This window comes from Scardinius erythrophthalmus (genome assembly GCF_964197995.2).
Source record: "Scardinius erythrophthalmus genome assembly, chromosome: 15".
NCBI classification, from domain to species: Eukaryota; Metazoa; Chordata; class Actinopteri; order Cypriniformes; family Leuciscidae; genus Scardinius; species Scardinius erythrophthalmus.
In genome coordinates, this window is record NC_138235.1 from 1,646,046 (window position 1) to 1,663,700 (window position 17,655).

A 17,655-nucleotide genomic window follows, 5' to 3' on the forward strand; every position below is an offset into this window, starting at 1 on the left:
GGCACAGACCGTTCCTACGATTTGTGTTCGAGGGACGGGCATACCAGTCCACGGTCCTCCCCTTCGGCCTGACCCTGTCGCCCCGTGTCTTTACAAAGGTCGCAGAGGCAGCCCTTCTACGTGTCTATGTAGACCGCACACATTCAGGACCTCAGATCAGCTCTTTGTCTGTTATGGATGCCTGCAGAAGGGAAAGGCTGTCTTTAAGCAGAGGCAATATTTAGCAATATTTTCAGACAATGTTTCTCCTTGTAGACCTAAAGGCTTCTGTGGTTCTCTGTGTGTTGTAGGGACGGATATGGACCTCAGACGGCATGTGAGTTCTGGGACTCTGATCTTGAGCAACGTTCAGTACAGCGATACAGCAGTCTATCAGTGCATGGCCACCAACAAACACGGCAGTATCCTGGTCAACACACACATCCATGTTGCTGGTGAGTGTTATTAGTGTAAACTTTGATCAAATGCAGTTTGATTATTAGTGCATGTTCACACAACGTGGTAGAAAGGATGGGAATGATGTCACTCCAGAAAGGGTTCAAATGATGTAATGTGTGCCTAAAAAGGAGTGGAACATCTTTTTGGACCTCATTCATGCCAACATAACAACATACTGATTGCTTTTCGAGAGATATTTCTATAACGGCTGTACCTGGCCTTGTGTCGGTCAGAGCTGCCTCCCCAGATCCTGACGGCGGACGGGCTCTTGTCCAGTGCCTCAGAAGGGCAAACCGTCCTGCTGGAGTGCCGGACCTTCGGTTCCCCGCTACCCAAAGTAGACTGGTGAGCATGTGTTGTATATTTTCCCAACACATTTAACAATGATAATCTTTGCATCTTCTTCTCCGTGTTTTGATCAGGAGATTCAGAGCTCTTTCAGAAGGTGTGTAATAGCGCCCCCTACCATATAACAGTGAAAACACGGAAAGCCGGAAAATTCTGTCAATGGCGGGGAAAGAGTTTAAAGAATTATGATTCTAAATCCATGCTGAGCAGAACTCTACAGCAAGAGTTTTACAATATTAATTATATAATGATTACTTTATATTTGTATCACTAAAAAAAGCACTTTAAAGATGTTTACATCTGGAGCAGCTTATAACCTATATTTGAGAAAGATGAATGCACTAATAATAAAGCAGTATAAATGAGGGTTTGAGGTTTGCCTGCCAGATGCTCAGATGTGATGTTGTCTTGTGTGTTTAATCCAGTGCGACTTAATGTTTGCAGGGAGATTGTAGGCACTGGTCCAGCTCATGCTAATCCTAAAATGTCTCAGATGACCGATGGAAGTCTTCAGATCAGTAACGTGAGCAGAGAGGACAGCAACATCTACACATGCTCAGTGAGACACAGCAACAGGAGCATCAGTGCTGAGCTGAAGGTCTTGAGTAAGTGTCCATATCCATCAGAAAATCATCATCACAAGTAGCATAGATCTAAACTGAACAATGTGCTTTCTTAATACACCTTACCTTAATTTCTGTTACACTGAAAATACTTTTTAAACATGTAATAATGTAAACCAACTGTGGATGAACAGCTTTCTTTTCTTTGAGCTTTTGAGGTTTGCATCAACGAAGCCACGCTGGCCCTTGTTTATTGTTAGCCAAATAACTGTTTTTTGACAGTGTTTACCCACATAGCAACATTGTGACGGCCCAGATCCGGCCCACATCTTTCCACATGTGGGCCCATCACAATGTTGCTATGTGGGTTGGCTACTGTTGTAGATGAAGCCTTTTTCTACATTACTGGCAATAGTTTGTGCATTCATTTAGAGTCGGTTAATGTTAAAGTAATAGGTTACGGCAACAAAAGCAAATAACAATAGATTTGTAATGCATGGAGATGGTTCCACAGGGAGGGAAGTAGTCCTTAAGAAACCTGCTGCTAACTCACATTCACAAACATACATTTCTCACTACATGATCCATTCCTGACCCACATCTCTTATATGGAATTGTGTCACATTATGGAAGTAAAATGGTGTCATGAATGTCTTTTCATGTCTCCAGACAGAACTAAGATTGTAGACCCTCCCCAGGATCTCCATGTTGTACGTGGAAATGATGCTGTTTTACAGTGCAAATATACAGTGGACCACGAGTTAAAAGAACCCACAGTTCAGTGGAAGATGGACGGACGCAAGATCGATACATCTGATAACAAGTAAACACAAGATTTGAGCTTATTTGTATCTAAAATCTACCAACCTCGTCAACTGATAGTGTACATTTTCTGTTGATTCTGTTCTTTTTATATAAAATAATCAGATCCAGCTTTATTTTTAGGAACAGTAATGCACCATTTTCCCCAAAATACAATTTTTTTAATTAATTGCATGCCATTTAGCAACACAAGCCATCCAGGATTTGATATTCTAATATCAATCTCGCTCACTGCAGTGTGCAACAAGTGTCTCTCAGCAGCCGCCGAGCGAATGCACAGACGTTATAACATCATTTTCAACAGACAAATGTAATGATAAAACAGCGCTGCGTTACTCCACATACTCTTGACCGTAAGAAGCGGAAGCGGCGACATGATAAAGTTCCGCTGCTCTTGAGAAATCTCTCCAGCGGCCTCGTCCCGCTCCACCGCACTCGGCCCGGCTCTGCTTCATACTACAGTAATGTTAATAATCTCTTCGTGAATATTATTTCTGCCCAAGTTCCGTCGGATTCTTTTCCACCGGCTGTGAGATGAAGACAACAACTCCCATGATTCCGCGCTCAATCTCAAGCTACTCCATTGTTTTGAATAGGTGACCTCTAGCGGTGAAAAACTACATATTGTTCCTTTAATTGTACTGTATCTATTGTCTTGCCATTTTATTGCCCATTGTCTACTAAGTGATCAAAACAATCCCATGAATATCTAAACGTTGCATACAGCCATAAGCGTCGATTTCTATGGGGACGGTGGGTGGGTACGCGTGCACCCACCAGATTTCGTCATGAGTCAGTTTGTACCCCCCACTTTTTTTTTTTTTTGACAGTTTTCAGTGATTATGAGGAGCAATACGAGAGAGAAATTTGGTAATCATTGTTTAGGTACATTAAACCACGTCATGTCATATTGTCAACAGGGTGCTTATGAAGCAGAATAGTGGGTCATATGTCTAATGTTTTTTGAAAACTTAAGGCTTTCTTAATAAAACGAGTCGGACATCACATTTTTGTATACATTTTTATTTATTAACATTAGTAAGCTACAGGACATCGTCTTTCAAAACATGACCTGCGCGAAAGAGAAAAAAAATGAATGCATCATTGTACCCAGCACTTCTGAAAATGCACTTCCGAATTTCAAACCAAACTGACGCCCATGCATACAGCAATAGCTTCAATGCAGTGTTGGTAAAACCAGATTGTCATTTGTGAAGTTCACAATGTAATTTCGGGAGGAGTGAACCCATCTAATCTTCAGTTAACTGCCGGATCATATAAGCAGCGCTCGCTCACCTTGCTCCGGCATCAGCTGTTCTGGCATTGCTCCACCTCCCCAACTCCACCAATATAATTTAGGCATCTCGCTACCGTACTCCTCATCCAAGCATTAGCAGTCCCACTGGGAGGTGTATCTGAGCTCGAGATGAAGCTGCTTCCACTGCGGACAGCAAGCCTAATACGCTTAACCTTATTAGCTTAAAGATTATATGGGCAAAGGAACTCGTGAAGTTGTATGCATTGCATTGTATGGATGAATTCCATATTTTGGTGGCTTTGCTGGTGTTTAATGTTTACGTTTTCCACATGGTTGCAGGTACACTGGATACCCAGATGGCTCTCTGAAAGTGACCGATGTTCAGATGAAGGACTCAGGAACCTACAGCTGTGAGATCAGCACTAAACTCGACTCCGACAGCGCCACGGGCTCCATCACCGTACAGGGTGAGTCTGTCTCCTCCAGTTAGACATGTGGCTTTACATGTCATTGCTTCTGAAGCACATTCATGTGTTTGACGCTCCTCAGATAAACCTGCTTCTCCTCACTCGCTGGAGTTGTCTGAGAAGATGGACCGTAGTGTCACCCTCTCCTGGATGCCAGGCGCTGACAACAACAGTCCCGTATCTGGTAATTATTATCAAATCATTGACTATTTTCATAATAGCCCACCATTGACCCCTTCCTATGTTTTATTGTATTTATTTAATCTTGACAAACTATAAATCATTAGAAAGGTCAATAACACTTTATTTCGATGGTTCACTTAAAGACATCCTACTGGCTATTAGTAACTATATTGCAAATACATGTCAACTTACTCTACTAACCTGAACCTGAACAGTACAGTCTACCAATGAGAGTTCGTCACAAATACGTCACCGTGTTTACCAACTGTAAAAGGGTCTATAGTTAAAGTCAAGAGTGTTAAAGTGTTAAAATATGAGTGTTAAATGAACACTGAAGCAGTGTTAAAGTTAATGAGATAATTAAGTGATTAATTGAGTGATGATTGAGCATTATTGAAGACACCTGATGTTAACAAGCAGAATCACTGAAGGAGAAAATCACAAATGTAAGTCACCATTATGGTGATCAGTGTTTGCTTTAGTTGGGCTCTAGACCCTTAAACTAATAATATATATATGTATGTATGTTTTGACATAATCATCGTTTGACCTGAACTCATTTAGAGAGTTAGGTTTACCTTGAAGATTTCAGCAGCCTGTGATTCTAAAGCATATGATTTTCTGCATTTTCATTATAATCAAAAATATTTCTTAAAAGTTGTTCCTATCAAAAGACTTTAAAAAGAATTTTTCTTATGAACACAGACATCAATCAGCCTGTGAATCTCAACAATGGTGACCATAATAAAGCATGTTGCAGTGCATTCTGGGTGCCACCAATCAAAACTAATTCATGGCTCCCATCATGCATTGCGGTATGAATAAATTAGGATCTGATTTGTTTTAGTATTTTCCTTTTCCTAATTGAGTATTCTTTTTGTCAACATTGTTAAGATTCATACACTGATTCTTGATATCTGTGTGTGTTTTTTTTATCAGAACTACTTTTAAGTAATCCTTTGGATAATTTAGAAAATTCTGGATCTAATGGTGTAGAATCACTGTGATTATGTAATCAACAATAGAAATCTAAATAGAGATAAGGCTCTAAATGAGTTTAGTGATTCAGGTCAAATAATGATTACGTCAAAACCAATATCACCTGGTCACTTTTTCTCTTTGTTCATCTGGCAGTGTCTAACTCAGTTACAGCAGCCAAACAGAATCTAAAGTTAATAGATTAAGGGTCAAGAGCCCAACTAGAGCAAACACTGATCGCCATAATGGTGACTTAAAATAGTGCTTTTCTCCTTCAGTGATTCTGCTTGTTAACATCAGGTGTCTTCAGTAATGCTCAATCATCACTCAATTAATCACTTAATTATCTCATTGACTTTAACACTCTTGAGTGTGGAGTCAAATAAACACTGTCGCAATTTTACACTGGTTTTGGCTGTGTACGTCCCTCTGGGCTTTAGTCCAAAAGTGTGCTCATTTGGAGAATATCTCGTGGATTCTCATTTTTTTCTATTTTGGCCATTAAGGGCCCTGTCGATCAAATCCTCAGTACACTCCAAATGCTCCAGAAAAAAACTTTTTTTGGATCCATTCTGTCTTATTCAGGAACAAAACATCCAGACTCTAGACAGCAGACATTCATTTGTTCAATTTGTGAATTTAGTAAAAGATCTGATTCAAATCATGTTTTGTTCATGATTCAGCTACATTATGATTATGTGGCCTTTCGTCCCTGTTGTCCACCAGAGTATGTTCTAGAGATGAAAGAGGAGCAGGATTCACCCGGATCCTCCCGGTGGGAGGAGTTTAAGACCGTTCCTCACAACATCAAACACCTGGAGGTCCATCTGCAGCCACACAGCACATACCTCTTCCGGATCAGCGCTGTCAATGCCATAGGACGCAGCGAGCCCAGTCCTCCCTCAGACTCATACAGAACCCCAGCTGCCAGTAAGATCCTCTGAGCTCTGGAACACTCCATAACATACATGGAAAAATGCAATGGAAGTTACAACCCAATCTATTTTACAAAGTGGTGATTTTGAAAGAATTTTGTATGAGACATGACCTCACCCCTAAACCAAACCAGATCTTACGCAGATCATATGAAAATATGCGTTGAGATTGTACGCATTAGCCACCAATTCACCAAAACATAAAATAGTCATGAATTGCCATGAGAGCATTTTGGAGCAAAAAAAAATCCTTCAGTTTCTAAGCATTATCACTTGTGAGAAATTCTGTAATTATGATTATTAATCATAACTCTTTCCCCGCCACTGATGGAGTTGTCCAGCAATCCGTGTTTTCACTGTTATACTGTAGGGGGCGCTATGACACATCTTCTGAAAGAGCTCTGAATCTCCGCATCTGAGGCGAAAAAGATGCAGTAACAAGTGTTATCATATGTAAGCAGATGCATATGTAATACAACACGATCATTAGCATTAAATGGCATATAAATAAAAAATCAGGTGTTGATGGACTCAATCTACTCCATCACAGTTTTGTGATGCAAATTGCAAAATGAAAATTACCCACATTCAAGTGTTTAAAGAATGCATGAAGCTAGAATATATATAAATCAAATAAAGAATATATATATATATATATAATTTATTTTTTATTTGAAGGCGCTGCTCTTTCTTTTGATATATTGCATATTCAGATATTCATACAACAAAATATTCTGGGGGTCATGAACATTTTTGTGAAAATGATTAAAATTCTGGCGGTGGCTGGCAACTTCTTTAAAAACGCTGGCGGGGAAAGAGTTAAGAAAGCTTTATGGATTAACAATCTCTCTTGTGCACAGAACCTGAAATGAACCCAGAAAATGTGACGACTGTGTCTACTGACCCAAACAGTATGGTCATCACATGGAAGGTGATTAACAATCTTGCACTGGAGAAAAGTCTTCTCCAAAAGAGAGAGCCATATTGCACATGATGAAGAGAAGATTGACATTTGGATCATGTTTAATCTTGTTTTCTTTCTTGCATTTGGAAGGAACTGGAGCGAAAGTATTTTAATGGACCAGGTTTTAAGTACTTGATCTACTGGCGTCAATCTTCAGACAGAGATCTACACTGGAAGGAAAGCAGCGTCTCAAATCCTCCGTTCATCGTGAACGACACTGGGACCTTCATCCCCTTTGAAATTAAAGTTCAGGCAGCCAATTCCCTTGGTGCCGGACCAGAACCAGTTACAAACATCGGCTACTCGGGAGAAGACTGTGCGTTTCCTAATATCTAGATGAGTTCATGAAAGCCTGCTGCGTTAGCTTTGCTTTTTCTTAGCCCAGCATTTCCATAATGTCCAGGTTGCTTTAGCTGATTAGTGCCAGTTTTGTGTTGATCAGAAAGATACAGTTCCTACTTTCTGAGGTTTCTCAACATCCTCTCTTACAGTTTGTCCCAATTATTTACATACGTTTGCTGAACTTTTGTTCCACTTTCCCAAAATTATAATCACAAAACCACAAACGCAAAACTCTACAAACACTGCTTTCAAAACTTTTTAAATCACTTTCCAAAATAGTTTTTTACACCAAAATGACAGACACACACACACACACACACACACACACACACACACACACACACACACACACACACACACACACACACACACACACACACACATCATATGAAGAGAGATTTGTCTACCAGCAATCAGAGTTGTCAAAAGTATTTTGAAAAAACATTCATTACTCAGGTAGAAGTATAGATACTAGGGTTTTAAAAGACTTCTGTAGAAGCTGAAGCATCAACTCAAGCTTTTTACTCAAGTAAAAGTGTAAAAGTACTGGTTTCAAAACTACTTAAAGTATATAAGGAAAAGTAATATAAGAAAAAAAAAATGCCATTAAGGACAAAAGCTTATGCTGCCCACAGGCCTATAGTGCACTACCCCCCCCTCAAAAATTGTTTCTCTCTAAAAGCCACAATGACCATAACGTTTTATTAAAATGTTAACGTTGAAAAATTTGGGATGCGCTAGGCAACTGTTTCAGCCGCATATATGCCCATTGAAAATGAACGCATTTTAGTATAATGGAAATACATTGAAAAACCATATATGTGAACTACTGAGCATTGACGTGTTTCATGGAGCGGAAGATATGATGACTAGTTGCCTGTAAGTATTGTTGTAATGGTGCACAGTGTTGACAGATTGGGATGGTGATTTCCAGCCCAAAAGCTCACCAGAACCCCCCCACTCCAAGAAAAAAACGCGCAATTTTACTGCCATAATCTTTGATAAGCACCATTTTTATCTCCTTAAAACGAAAAAATGAGGATAAAAAAAAAAAAAAAAAAATCAGTAATTCATTAGAAATCAAAACAGGGAAATAGTTAAGGAGAATTAGCAAATATGACTAAAATGTCCAGGTGGACATTGTCAAAAAGGCAATTAAGAAATGAACCAATGACTTTAACCGTCGGAAGTACACACTGCAGAACATTACACAGAATTTAGCAGTCAACACTGGCTCAGTCAACCCTCTTGAGCAGCAGCCGTCAGGGTCGAGTAGAGGGCAGTCTGGGCGGGGTAAGGGTGGCAGGTGTCAGGCTAGGCTAGTGTGCACATGACCATGGACAGGAGTCATCCAAATTCGATTTGACACGATGGATCACGTTCAAGGGTTTCGGAATGGTATATGTTTATACTTCTCATCCAACCACAATCAAATTCACTCTATCCGGATGGCGCGATTTATCTGGATTTTTTTTTTTGAAAGATGACAAGCCGGAATGAAAACAAGCCGGAATGAAATAGGAGTAACGTGGCTATTTTTAAAATGTAAGGAGTAGAAAGTAAAAAGTCAGCTGAAAAATAATTACTCCAGTAAAGTATAGAGCCCCAAAATCTCTACTTAAGTAAAGCACCTTTGCCAACAACACACTGATGTGCTCAGCTCAAACACTGCTACTGTATGAACATCCCATCGGTAGGCTTATTCCTTTTGCATTGCCAGTGTTACACTGATATTGTTAACAAATATTGTTACGCAAGTATTCTAATATATACACCTACTCAAAAATACTTGCAATATGGTAACAAACAAACTCATTTACAGTATTTCCGAAATGCAGTAAATTTGTTTTTGTATGTGACACTTTCCATACCGTACAGGAGAAAACTAAGAGAGTTAATATAAAGAGTTTTCTCTACAAACACAAACTATGTACTTTCTTTATGTTCATTCTTTCAAAAACTAAACAAAAAGACAAGAAAACATGAAATGTGAGAAAAAAGACATTAGTCTTCATCCTGACTCCTGTTGTGCTCTGGCTGCAGCTGCTCATCTTCATCACAAGCTCAGTTCCCCTGGCTAAACGATAGGGAATCTCCTTCTCTTCCTCTCTCACCTCTTGCTCGTTTCAAGATTGTCTTCCTTTTCCTTTGATACAGGTCAGCTCATTTTGTCCTTTTATAGTGGTTAAGCTCTGATTTTGAAGTGAAAGCTTCAGTAAATATTGGTTCCACCAGTGAGCAGTGGCGGGTGTTGCACGTTAGTGTAAAGAGCGCCTGATGTAGAGAACTGTGTGTAGAGTTTTGCAAACTGTGTGATTTACAATTGAAAACTGAGTGTAAAGCAAGACTGAGCCTCCAATTCCGCAGACTTGGTTTAGGGATTTTGAACATGAGTTTCAGGTTTTGGTGATTGTGTTTCAAGTTTTAATTTTAGTGTGTAAACAATTGGGAAAAACTGTGACAGTAAACTTTACAGTAAACCAGTGAAATGACCTCTGCTTTGATCCAGATTCTGAATACAGTATTTTATAGAAATATTTTGACAGAGTAACTCAAAAAAAAAAAATCAAAGACCACAATGGAAATAAGTTTATGCAACTTTAGTGTGTTATACTTGACAAAGATGTTGTAACAATGTTGTATTGCTACTTTTTATGTCAAATAAACTCAGCTCTGTCAATCTGTCACAGTACCTCTGGAAGCGCCGTCTCAAGTGTCCGTCGTCGAGCTGAACAAGACTGCGGTCCTGGTTCGATGGAGTGCAGTCACACCAGAATCTGTCCGCGGACTCTTGCTAGGCTACAAGGTACACCATCTTAAACCATAATCCAGTTTCTGCACTTGGCTGCTGATTCTCATCGCTGGGCTCGGTTGCACTTTACTTTAGGTGGCCTTAACTACTATGCATTAACATAAAAAAACTAAAACACTTACATGACTATGATTTTCTGTGTAACTACATGTTGTTCTGGAAGATTCTCATATTTAATGCTGATGAGCTTGAGGTTAGGTTAGGTTTAGGAGTTAGGGTGGGTTAGGGTTATAGGGGTTAGAGCTAGGCTTTAGGGTGATGGTTGGGTTACGGTTAAGGGTTAACAGAGTAACTACACTTGTTCATTAAATGCAAGAACTTTAAAAGTAATATTAGAATACTCCAACATGTATGTATATAATTAGTAAATTGCATCCAATCGTAGTTAAGGCCACCTAATATAGAGTGTGATCCTGCGTTGTTTTTCTCTTGAGATCCATCTGAGAAGGAAGGGCCCCAGAACTCACAGCCGACGAGGCCTGGCAACCCGATCGGACAAGAACAGAGTGATTGAGGTTCCTGGACACAAGGTGGAGGAGGTTGTGAGCGACTTGCAGTTTTACTCAAACTATACTCTGACAGTGGCACCTTTCAACAGCCGAGGTGAAGGCCCGCATTCAAAGGCGACTCACTTCAGCACTCCAGAGGGCGGTAAGGTCACTTCTCTTAGTGCATGTGGAATGATCCTCTATGAATGTGGATTTAGATGAACTGAACGTGTGCTCCTCGGCATCTAGCTCCCGGACCCATTTCATCCCTGACCTTTGAGAGCCCGTCCGAGACAGAGGTCACGCTGCACTGGGAAGCTCCACACAAACCCAACGGAGAGATCACAGGATACCTGCTGCAACACCTCGAGAGTGGGTCAACCGTCCCGGTCTATAGACACTCTGTGCTATTGCATTATGAGTCCAACAATTTGAGTATATACTGTATATCCTGAATATATATAAGCTTTACAGTCAAAACTTTAGCCATTACTAGTACAACTTCAATGTCAGCAGCAAAGCAGCTCTACAGAGAATAGTTCAGTGCTACAGGCGCTTCAGTTACAGCTTTCCCGATAGATCATACTGACTTCTAGAGGAGAGAACCCTCGTGAGAAACCAGGGCTCACAGCATGAACACACACTGTACATTCCCCGGTGTTAAACTAACACTGCTCAGTGTTTATATGGGAACCACCAGCAGGGTGTTAAAGTAACACTGAAGCAGTGTTAGAGTTAATGAGATAATTAAGTGATTGAGCATTGAAGACACCCGATGATAACAAGCAGAATCACTGAAGAAAAGAGAAACAAGAACTACAACTGACTTCCAGACACAGCCTTAGATGAAATCCACTGAAGAGACATGAGATCTCTCTTATTACAAACCAGTTTGACCTTATTTCTGTCAATCATCTACAGAAGTTCTTTTTGAGAATTAACAGCGTTTTAGATGTTGATGTTTTAGTGAAAATATTTGGTCACCATTATGGCGATCAGTGTTTCCTTCAGTTGGGCAGTTTGAGACTTTATATTTGTTTTATGTTAGTTGTTACAGTGTTTAACAAAACACATAATTTATTACAAAGGAGACCATAAATAAAGATGATCAGGTGATATATATTTCATCATCATAAAGAAAAATGTTCTTTATGATGACATATGTCATCAATGACATGAATTACTTGTTATGAATAGATTTTTACCATAAATACTTTTTTTTTTCAAACATTCTGAATTTTAACTTCTAAATATATTGCAAGAAAAGAAGACACAATATTTTTTTAGACTCAGCTTATGAATCTCAACAATGTTGACATGCTTCATGCTGCAATGCATGCTGGGAGCCATTAGTTTTAGAATATGGTGGCTCCCAGCATGCATTGCTGCATGAAGCATGTCACCATTGTTGAGATTCATATGCTAATTCTTGATGTCTGTGTGTCTAAAATATTTTTCCACTCAATATATTTATAAATCACAACTCAGAATGTTTGATCTGTGGCAAGAAATTTCCATTGGTGACAATCTATTAATAACAAAAAAACTATTTTTGGTCAGTGATGAGAATAGTGAATCATTCGACTTCATGGTGTTTCAAACTATATCACCTATGTAACAAATGTTGTGTTTTGGTAAACACTGTTACAAAGACCACAAACTTGCACAAAAGTCAAACTGACCAACTAAAGGAAACACTATTACAACACCTATTATTTCTAATAAAACATCAACATCTACACCTCTATTAATTCTCAATAACTAGTTAGTAATAAGTGAAGCTGGTAATGCTGTTTGTGGAGTTGTTTAATCCTCCTCTGCTGAGATCTTTAATGTCTTCTTTTCTCTTCAGTGGATTTCGTCTAAGGCTGTGTCTGAAGTCAGTTGTAGTTCTTGTTTCTCTTTCCTTCAGTGATTCTGCTTGTTATCATCGGGTGTCTTCAATGCTCAATCATCACGTAATTATCTCATTTACTCTAACACTGCTTCAGTGTTACTTTAAAGGTCCCATGACATGAAATTTTCACTTTCTGAGGTTTTTTAACATTAATATGAGTTCTCCTAGCCTGTATATGGTCCCCAAGTTTCTAGAAATTTTAATCGGTGTAAATCAAGCTTTTGCTATTGTTCTCTGCCTTTGAGAAAATGGGCGCTCAATCGCGCTGATCTTGAATCTCCTCCTTGTGACGTCATAAGGAGGAATGTTACCTCCCCTGTCTCTGCTTTGCCCGCCCAGAGAATATTTCTCGCCCATGAGAAAATGAGCTAGGAAGTAGGAACGCGCGCGCGATTTTAGTTTGTCCACGAGAGATATAATGGCTTTTGAGCGAGCGAAGTATAATAATTGCTCAATAATTGGATGTACAAATGAACACCGAGGGGTCAATACAGAGCTGGGCTTGCTGAACGTCTGAAACTAAAGTCTGGATCAGTACCAACTCTCTTTGGCTCAGCTAACGTTACACAACTCGGACAAGTAAGTCAACTACACTCAAAAAAAAAATTGTGTCTAAAAATAAGATTTATGTATTTGAATTGCATAACAAATTCCCATGCATTTGGTTTACATAGTTTTAACATAAACCAATCAATACTCCTGAATGTGATTCATATGTTTAAGTCATATCTAAATGAAACAGATAAGATTTATGTAATTGTATTAATAAACTGAATGTGATTTATATTTGTCAGTCATATGTAAATGAAACATGTAAGATTTATGTAATAGTACACAGAAAAACGCCCATGTTAAATTAACACTGCTCAGTGTTCATATGTGTGCACACTACAGAGTTAAAGCGGTCTTGAAGTTAATGAGATAATTAAGTGATGATTGAGCATTAATTATGAACACCTGCTGTTAACAAGCAGAATCACTGAAGGAAAGAGAAACACAAGAACTACAACTGACTTCAGACACAGTCTTAGATGAAATCAACTGAAGAGAAAAGAAGACATTAAATCTGTGAAGATCTCAGCAGAGGAGGATTAAACAACTCCACAAACAGCATTACCAGCTTCACTTATTACTAACCAGACTGACTTTATTTCCGTTTGAATGAAATCAATAGTTGTATTTTAAAGTCACCATGATGGTGGTTAGCGTTTGCTTTAGTTGGGCTCTTGACCATTGACTCTTTAATATAACATTTTCTCTGGCTGCTATAATTATGTGTTTATAAAACACGTTTGTTGCAGCGAAAAAGCCAAGAGAAAAAGAGATCAAGTGATGTTGGCTGTTTATTGATGGTGTAATCATCCTATTGTGGCCTGAATCACTTATCTTTTTCAGTGTCTAATGCTTTGATTATTGGGGTTATGTGATTTTGTTTTATTTATTATAGTAGCTGTGTGACCTGACCGCATTAGATCCAACAGTTAATCAAATAATATAAAGAATTTTAAAAACATTTAGTGCATTAAACTTTCTCTTCTACATTATTACTTAGACATCAAGAATCAGTGTATGACTCTCAACAATGGTGACAATCGATGAAATGCTTCATGCTGCAGTGCATGCTGGGTACCACCAATCAAAACTCACCCATATCTCCCAGCATGCATTGCGGCATTAATAAATTATGCATCAGGATTTTTTGTATCTTTTGTCACCATTCTTGAGATTCATATGCTGTTTCTTGATGTCTGTGTGAGTCGAATTAATGCCATAGATGAAAGGTTTTTGTGCACTAACTATTAAAAAAAAAATAATAATAATTGTTTGATAAACAACACTGTTAGATTTCATGCTGTAAAATCAAAAGGCTTCTGTTGTGAATAAAACATTTAAAAGGCATTAGACACTGAACAAGATCAGTGAATCAGGAAATTACATGATGATCATCAATAAACAGCCAACATCACTTGATCTCATTTTCTCTTGGCTTTTTCGCTGCAACAAACGTGTCTTATAAACACATAATTATAGCAGTGAGAGAAAATTTTATATTAAAGAGTCAATGGTCAAGAGCCCAACTAAAGCAAACGCTAACCACCATCATGGTGACTTTAAAATACAACTATTGATTTCATTCAAACGGAAATGAAATAAAGTCAGTCTGGTTAGTAATAAGTGAAGCTGGTAATGCTGTTTGTGGAGTTGTTTAATCCTCCTCTGCTGAGATCTTCACAGATTTAATGTCTTCTTTTCTCTTCAGTTGATTTCATCTAAGACTGTGTCTGAAGTCAGTTGTAGTTCTTGTGTTTCTCTTTCCTTCAGTGATTCTGCTTGTTAACAGCAGGTGTTCATAATTAATGCCCAATCATCACTTAATTATCTCATTAACTTCAAGACCGCTTTAACTCTGTAGTGTGCACACATATGAACACTGAGCAGTGTTAATTTAACATGGGCGTTTTTCTGTGTACTATTACATAAATCTTACATGTTTCATTTACATATGACTGACAAATATAAATCACATTCAGTTTATTAATACAATTACATAAATCTTATCTGTTTCATTTAGATATGACTTAAACATATGAATCACATTCAGGAGTATTGATTGGTTTATGTTAAAACTATGTAAACCAAATGCATGGGAATTTGTTATGCAATTCAAATACATAAATCTTATTTTTAGACACAATTTTTTTTTTGAGTGTAATAATACAAGTTGTTGCTTTACTGTTTATGGTTACCTAGCTTGTTACACGTAGAATGTGGCTGTAACATTAGCTATGCACTGCAGTTACTTGCGCTAATGTAAAGGTAGATAGCATCAAGTATGTGTGTGAATACACACACTGTAACGCGAGTGTTGTACACTTCTTTGTTATTTGGATAACCGTTTTCCTGTTGGTTATATGGCGCGCGCGATATCCGCATTTCAAGATCGCAGAGCTTGATGATGTAATTGTAATAAGATAAATTACAGATGTTACAGATCTCTCATGAAAAGGCAACAGTAGGTTAGCGTTAGCTACATGATAATAACTGTAAACCATCCGAATAAAGTACCGTATCCAGACATAATATTTAAAACTAACCATTCGGAAATGTCCTGCTGGAGCCGCTGAGTTGTTGCTTCTCCATCCGGATCAGATTCTGGGTCAAACTGAAATGCTTGAACGACTGCGTGTCTTCGTGCCATTGCAATATATCCAATGTAAACATGCATGGTCTACCGTTGCGCAAGATGGTCAAGGCCACACCCACCCTCCACCTTGCGCCGCCTTTCTCCTCCTCATTAGTATTTAAAGCTACAGACACCGAAACGGCCCGTCTGAAGGAAGCTCATTCTGGGACTGGCTTGTAGTGGCTATAATTCTGCACTGAGACTGAATTTTTGAAAAGAGATTTCAGATACAGTACTAGGGACCACTAAGGCCTATATTAAAGCCTACAAAAAGTAGCATGTCATGGGACCTTTAACAGCCTGCTGGTGGTTCCCATATAAACACTGAGCAGTGTTAGTTTAACACCAGGGCAGTTTGACTGATGATTCCCAGCTATGCAACTGAGTTAGTATTTTACAAACGGATGGCATTTAGCTTAAACTGATAAGTATTACAGACTCTGAAGTGTCTTCTTCATTTTGGAGATGTGGTTGTGAGTGAACAGGCTGAAATCAGAGGTATTAACTGTAGTTTGACTAGAAGACCAACTGGTGAGGTATCTAAATATGTTGGTTAAAAATGGCTCACTATTTGGCAGGTACTTTGTTAAAATCACCCTTTGTATTCATTATATTTAAAGAAAGAGTTATTGGTCATTGATGAACACCTTGATAAACCTGTTCAAAGGGAAGCTTAATGTAGGGTGTTGTTTGTTCTGACTGGCTTCTGTTCTGTGCTCTGTTCAGTTGTGTCTGGAAGCTCGAGTCCACGGCTGGTGGAGAGCATCGATCTGCCCGCTGTTACTGAGTACACCGTGAAGAATCTGGATCCTCAGAGCCACTACCTCTTCTACCTTAGAGCGCGCAACACCGCTGGCGACGGGGAGCCCATCATAAAGCAGGGCGCCACCTTGCTGGACGGAGGTGAAACTGCACAGCTAACATTTCAGCCTTCTCATTGTTTGGAAGTGAATCAATCAAAACTAACTTTAGCTGGAAAATAACTTTATTCTAGAGCTGCTGTAAAGCCAAAACAATCTCTGTTACTGTAATCTCCTATTATCACTGTAAAGCTGCTCTGAAACAATCTACATTGTTAAAAGCGCCATATAAACGAAGGTGACTTGACTTGACTTTGTACTATCAGGACACAATATAATATTTGTCTTATCTACACGTTCCCTCCGCAGAACCACCATCTGTAATCAACATGACTGCGGGAGAAACATCGGTCAACCTCAGCTGGGTGCCAGGAGACAGACATCGTAACTTTGCCTTTAGATTCCGTTACAGCCAAAAAAGTGGTGAGAGTTTGATCAAGGTTTAGACAGATCTTTTGATCTACTTATCCTGAAAACATGTGTCTTCCCTCTATCATACTATCAGCATATCATAAACGGGGGTTTAAGTTGTTGAACCATCATCAAACATTAGCGATGATAGAGTAATCATAAACAAACACTGAAACCTACTATATAAACATAATGATAGCATCTAAAATGTATACACATTTATTTTATATATATATCTATATATATATATATATCTTTACGGTATAACTTAAAACACTGTACTGTCATTAATGAATAACTACACAGGAACAAACAAGTAACTCAATATTAGTTGTAGTAACTAACTGTCACGGGTAGTTCTGGTTTTTAGTTAATGTTTCATTTCAGTCATGTGATTCCCTAGTCTCTTATCTCATGTTGTCATTGGTTAATTGTCTATCATGATTACAGATGTGTCTTGTTCAGTCACTAGTCCTTGTGTGCATTTAAGCCCTCATGTTTGCCATGTGTCTTTCTCAAGTATTGTTTTGTGTAACCACTGTTGATAAGCTCCATGTTTTTATTTTGAGTTTCATGCCATGCCTTTGTTTTATGTTTGACCTCGTTTCTGAATAATATTAAACTGCACGTGTGTTCTGCAAACTTAAATGGATCAATGTTACACTAACAAGAAACTCTGAGTAATAAATTAGTAAGTAATAGCAC

At 38.6% G+C, this 17,655-nt stretch overlaps 1 protein-coding gene across 2 annotated transcripts in view; it reads left to right on the top strand.

Annotated features, from left to right (window-relative positions):
* l1camb (L1 cell adhesion molecule, paralog b) overlaps window positions 1-17,655 on the top strand; it is a 91,725-nt gene that overhangs the window by 56,450 nt on the left and 17,620 nt on the right. For both annotated transcript variants that reach the window (XM_081387656.1, XM_081387655.1), the window contains exons 10-23: window positions 291-434; window positions 672-783; window positions 1,231-1,391; window positions 2,019-2,172; window positions 3,769-3,896; window positions 3,979-4,080; window positions 5,784-5,987; window positions 6,853-6,923; window positions 7,047-7,272; window positions 9,989-10,104; window positions 10,545-10,761; window positions 10,848-10,970; window positions 16,406-16,582; window positions 16,849-16,962. In XM_081387656.1, coding sequence (XP_081243782.1) covers window positions 291-434; window positions 672-783; window positions 1,231-1,391; window positions 2,019-2,172; window positions 3,769-3,896; window positions 3,979-4,080; window positions 5,784-5,987; window positions 6,853-6,923; window positions 7,047-7,272; window positions 9,989-10,104; window positions 10,545-10,761; window positions 10,848-10,970; window positions 16,406-16,582; window positions 16,849-16,962 — 2,049 coding nt within the window. The remainder of the gene's footprint in view (window positions 1-290; window positions 435-671; window positions 784-1,230; window positions 1,392-2,018; window positions 2,173-3,768; window positions 3,897-3,978; window positions 4,081-5,783; window positions 5,988-6,852; window positions 6,924-7,046; window positions 7,273-9,988; window positions 10,105-10,544; window positions 10,762-10,847; window positions 10,971-16,405; window positions 16,583-16,848; window positions 16,963-17,655) is intronic.